Consider the following 5548-nt stretch of genomic DNA (forward strand, 5'->3'; position numbering starts at 1 on the left):
CCCCCGCCGCAAGCGCAGCGGAAGGAAACACAATGCATGGTGTGCTTAAAGCGGTTTACTACCATTGACCCAGCCCGCTCGCACTGCAAAAGATATCACGAGGGGCAAGGAATGCCCACTGCAGGAAAACCCCGGGGACTCCAGGAGAATGCTCCCGAGGAACTGTCTCTCACTGCTGTTTCGTATAAAACGTGCGGATTCCAGCGTCACAGCAAATGCGGCCTCACAAGGCATCACATCGTTAGCCATGGATTCAGGCTGGGCACCTTGAAACCAAGCCAACGTAGACAGTGCGAAGGGACGAGCCTGCACTTACTGAGCTGCCCCGCTTTTAAGAGTCTCTGCTGTCATTTTGCGGCGGGCGGGGGCAACATGGAGAAGCTGTGCTTTATACAGAAGTTTGCTCAATACCTGCTGGCAAGGGAAATGCTTTGTCCTAAACGGCCCACCCCCCGTAGAACCGACGCCGGCCATATAGGACCAGGGGTAGCCCATTCCCCCCTCTAAGCTTCGTCTTCTCTCTTGATTTTTGCCGATCTTGCCGCCGAAACATGCCTCCCCTCTGTGCCGTTTCACTCAAAAAGGCAAGTTGGGCGACGGGATCCCGGATGAGGGGAATCGTCTGCCCGATTCCTTTAGCGCGGGTTTCCTGACTTAACTGGCTCAACGAAATGAAGAACAAAATACCCAATGAAACAAAAACACAAAACAAAAAACACCAAAAAAAATACATAACAAATCAAAGAAACCTCCTCCACATAAAAATTGAGCAATACTGAACGTGCTCTACAATGGCGGCTAATCGAGCGGAGCCATCGGCGAGAGTCGAGAAGACACGAAAAAATATATATAGATGTGAACACATTCAACGTGGTAACAAAAGATGTCCATAATGAGAAAGCCTTTCAACTTCGTGGAAAAGAACAATTTTGAGGTTCCGGAGGAGAATGTCTCCTTTTTCCTTAGGTCTACAATTGGCTAAGAGCAGCGCGGTTCAATACACAAAAACCGTGGTGTCTTTACTGGCCATAGGGCAAACGCAGGCCAAGGTTTTTTCCGCAGTTTTACCCAAAGAGGCAAACGCAACCCTAATAAGTAGGTCTGCCTTATGGAGATATGGGAATTGGGTTTCATTAGGGATTTGATTGCCCTGGAAAAAGACCGAGTTTTAGTACCACTGGCATAGGTAATAGCCAGTCTGTGGGGGGAAATCGCTCGACTTAAAAAAAAAATTTTCTACCACAACCGCAAGGGAAGGAAACCCTCATCATAGATCGGGGGCCTTTCCCAAAAACGTTCAAAATCAATTCACACAGAGGATCGAGGTATGCGGTTATCGGTGGGGAAAATGCAAAAAAGGTGCGAGCCGTAATTGACAGTTTAGCGAAAGGAGAAGTTCTAACAAACGTAACAAAGAGAGGCATGGAAAAAATTTTCCGACCATACAGCATGACGGCGCATTCGGTAAAAAGAGCGGAGCTAGCCCATGTGGCTGTGGCAGTGGTCGAAGAAAGCCTCGACCTTCGACTCCTGACCCAGTTGGGAAAACACACTGACCCTCTGGAGTTACCACGCAGCACACCGCGCTACTTAACACATTGGTTCGTTGCTGCAAACACGTCGGCCAAGCTAACGGCATACATGCACATGGTATTGCGTAATGGGTAACGTTGCCGTGGTTTTTCTATAAAGAAAAAAGGGTATGTGAAGCGGCGTTTTCCACGGCAGAACATTCTGCGTCGTATTCACCGTACGCGGGTAGCAAATTAGAAAGATGAGCAAAGATTGCCCCTTCGACAGTTATATGTTGATATTCTATCACTTGACTGGGCCAGAAGTCGACTTAACTTAAAGATGACGAAGCGTTTTAATCAAGTATAGGAAATCATGCGATAGTCCTCATTTCCAAAGAAAGCTCGACGGAAGTCCTCCTTGAGTATATATAAAGGCCGAGGGGTAATGAAAAAGGCTGGCGTTATCAAAAACGCATTGGCACAACCCACTGCACGTTGGGTAGATCTTTTACTCCAGTGGAGGCGAAACTTTCAAGGTCGACACGACGTTTCATAGCCTGGGCGCAAGAAAAAAATGCAGAAAAGCAACACGAAGCCTCGGCGCTTCTGTGGCAAATTTCGCGTTACCTGGGTGCGGTTTATGACGAAACAGCCGCTATTGTTCTACTGAATTCGCTTTTGTTTTTAATAGGTTTACCAGCAGGCATACACAGAAAATAGCGGTGCCAGATAGAAAGAGGAGAACTGGTGGAGCCCACCCGGTTTCCAATAAGGCATAAATGTGGTCCAGAACTATGGCATACTGTCACGAGTGCTTTGGCTAAGGACCCAGAAGCCGCAGAACCCAGATATACAGCACCACACGAGTTACCGATACGGTTTGGATTAATAATATCTGTATTAGCGGGCCTCACGCAGGTGTGGAGCCATCGGACTGCAATGTTGAACAAAACATGCGTCGGCGTAACACAACAGTGGTGGAACAGAAGGTCCTCACAAAACGTTATGAAATCTTTGAGGTATGGTTTGTTTTTAAAGAAAAAACCGTCCCACTCAAGGATAAAACAATTAAGAATCGAATACGGGCTACACCTCCCCAAGAGGCCTCTGCGAAGAAACTGTAAAGCATAACTTCGAGCACGATGCGTGCAGCAGGCATGCTGTGGAGTTCAGTATTTCGGCACTATTTTTTTGGGAGCCTGCGATAGGAATGGTCAAGCCTTACCCTACTTGCTGAGAGGGGTCCTATAACTTAAAATAATACGTGTCTTCTTATCTTGCGTAAGTAAAGTGTCGCAAAGCGTAAGTTTGAAACACAAGGTAAGTCAGAAGCAAGCAATCACAATGATATCCACTACTTCCCAGCAGGCCCCCATGGACGCGAAATGGATGACGGGTCCATCAGCTCTCAGAGCGTTCGTCGAACATTGCGGTCGGACCCCATTTTCTTTTTAGTACAGATCAAATTTTAGTACGCAGGTCAATCGCGTCAAGGGGACGTTAACAATTGAAAATGGCGAAGTTACCATTTGTCTGGAGAATGATGCTAAGACTAGTTTCGTTTTTTTGCGATACACCATGGTGCCGTTTAGCATGCCAAAGAATGAGAACTTTATCAAGACTTTTGACGATGCCAGGGCGACTTTCTGACTGAGTGGATGCCGCTGGAGGAAAGGAAATCAAGACTGTATCAGCAGTAAGAAATGACCAGGGCAGAACTGGCTGAGAAAAATTCAAGTATCTGACAGGACGCTTAGGCTCAAACCGTGGGATCACAAGGTCGCATTAATCAAATGCAGAATCAAATTAACGCGTTGGAATCGCAGAAAAACCAGTTGCGCGATGAGAGCAACCGGATGCGAGCTCAGATTAATCAGATGCAGGCGTGGCTTACCCTAAAAGAAAAACAAATGGGACAGCCGGCGCAGCCGGCAGAACCAGATGACAAAACGGCTATTTTACACCAGATGTTCACACCGTGCCACATACTGCTAAGATAGACGGGCGTGCCGAACGACAATTTAATGCGTGGGGAGCTCAACCCCAGGTGGGATTGCGAGGAATTCTTGAGCTGAGAAATAAGTTCGTGGAAAAGGGATTCCAACCTGAAGAGAATATCCGTACTTTTGAAGGCGCCTTGGAGTATTTATGGGGGGCATCGCCAGGACAGTTGCTGGCGGCGTATCGTGGTCTTTTTTCATTGCTCATGAAACCTAGTTTTGATTTAGGTCAGACGTAGGGCAATTTTGTGGCATGAATTTATGCCATCCACAGCGAGGGAATTTCGGCCGAAGAGGGCACCACAGCACAACATGCTATGTGCAGCTGGCGAAGGCTCCGTTGAAGCCCCAAAACGGTTATTGGCGCCGGAAGCAATGAAATCCGGGGCCTGGGAAGTATTGGAATCCTTACCGAGTGGCTCGGGTGCTGCCGGGTTGCCAGGAAAAGGGCAATTCTCCGCGGGAAGGGGCCAGCATACCACCCCTTCATGCCAGGCCCCACGGGCACCCCCTACTAGGAAGGGGTCTCTTAGCACAGGTTCTTCCGCCATTAAAAACCTCGGAAAATGAGATTGCAGTAATTACGGCACCGACACACGACCCATATGTCACAGCGCTGGCGCCCGAGGCGAATCGCACAGCCAAGGGTATGTGGACCCGCCCGGCTTGGGAACAAAGGGTGCCCATAATGCGGAGATTCCGCGACTTCGCGAAAAGGAACAAATTAGAGGTTCGGGAAAAAATTTGTTCCTCTTTTTATAGCAAGTTTGCAACTGGCCAAGGGCAGCGCGATGCAATACACCAGAATTTTGTTGACCTTACTAACCCCAGGGGGGCCACCGGCTCAGATGTTTTGGGCCGGTCTTCAAAGAAAGGCGGCCGCAAGCCCCATAAAACAGGCCCGCCCCATGGAGAGATAAAGGTTGCATCTCGTCAGCGATTTATTGACCTTAGAAACCGACCGGGTTGCCCTACGGCCCGCCTTGGGCACAGCCAGTCGGTGGGGCGAAATCGCTCTACTCCAAAAGGAAAATTTTATTCCCACCCTCAAAACGAGGAAGCCCTCATTGTAGATTGGGGGGCCCTCCCCAATACATTCAAAATAAACCCCCACAGAGCGGCGCGATGCGTGGTTATCGGGGGTGGGGGGTGGGTCCAAAAAAAGCAAGAGGCGTTCTCAAGGGCGCGGTGGGGGAGAATGGCCCACAAGGTTAACCGCACGAGGCATGGAAAATGCACCCCGACCATGCGGCATGGCGGCGCATTCCTTACAAAGAGGGGCGTTGGCGCATGCAGACGCCGCAGTGATCGAACACAATCCCCACCATCGACTGCAGGCTCAGCGGGGGAAACAAGCAGACCCCCTATAGTTATTACACAGCAAGGCTCGCTACGTGGGGCCTTGGGTCCCCCTGGTAAACAAGTCGGCACATCTGACGACATATGTTTGGGCGGGGTCGGCAACTGGGCTATGCCCCCATGGGCCTGTCTGGACAGCTGGCAGGATAAGGGGCAACTTTTTCAAGGGCATAGCATTTTGCGACGTACCCATCGCACGCGGGTGACCGATAAGAACGATGAAAGAAGGTTACCGTGACAACAGGTAGATTTGGATAGTCTCTAATTGCCCTGGTTCCGGAGCCGACTTAATTCCAGGGCTCTGGAACGGTTTAACGCAGTGTTGGACTTGGTGCAACAGCCAGCCCATTTCAGGAAAGGAGAATGAGAGCCCCTCTTGAGGATGACCGAAGGGGATGCCCAGGTTATGAAGAGGGCTGGCATTATTCAAGCCACAACAAAGCTACACACTACCGGGTGGGTGGTGCCTTTTACGGTCGTGAAAAAAAAACCGTCAGGGCCGCGGCGCCGTTTCGTTGCTTTGCCAAAAGCAAAAAAATGAACAGGAGGACCGCGGGGTTCTGGCCCCTCTGGGGCATATTTTCCAGCACCTGGGTGCGGTTTATCATGGTACAGCTGCCATTTTTGATCTAAAAGCATATTTTTTTTCAAGGCAGGCTTGCCAGAAGAGACGCA

At 49.7% G+C, this 5548-nt stretch overlaps 3 protein-coding genes across 3 annotated transcripts; all 3 read left to right on the plus strand.

Moving 5' to 3' along the window:
• Positions 1-507, plus strand: DQ04_10601000 (hypothetical protein; the record flags this gene model as incomplete). Its single annotated transcript, XM_009316300.1, has 1 exon — positions 1-507. A coding segment is annotated over one exon (507 nt), but the record flags the coding sequence as incomplete, so codon positions are not given.
• A 2800-nt stretch (positions 508-3307) lies between these two features.
• On the plus strand, positions 3308-3514 carry DQ04_10601010 (hypothetical protein; the record flags this gene model as incomplete). The annotated part of the gene is made up of 1 exon (XM_009316301.1): positions 3308-3514. The coding sequence occupies one exon, from the start codon at positions 3308-3310 to the stop codon at positions 3512-3514; it is 207 nt and encodes a 68-aa protein (XP_009314576.1).
• Positions 3515-4712: 1198 nt separating this feature from the next.
• DQ04_10601020 (hypothetical protein) lies at positions 4713-5111 on the plus strand (the record flags this gene model as incomplete). Its single annotated transcript, XM_009316302.1, has 1 exon — positions 4713-5111. One exon carries the CDS (start codon positions 4713-4715, stop codon positions 5109-5111), a length of 399 nt encoding a protein of 132 aa, XP_009314577.1.
• Between the last annotated feature and the right edge of the window lie 437 nt (positions 5112-5548).

The sequence above is a fragment of the Trypanosoma grayi genome, assembly GCF_000691245.1.
Source record: "Trypanosoma grayi strain ANR4 Tgr_1060_V1, whole genome shotgun sequence".
NCBI classification, from domain to species: domain Eukaryota; phylum Euglenozoa; class Kinetoplastea; order Trypanosomatida; family Trypanosomatidae; genus Trypanosoma; species Trypanosoma grayi.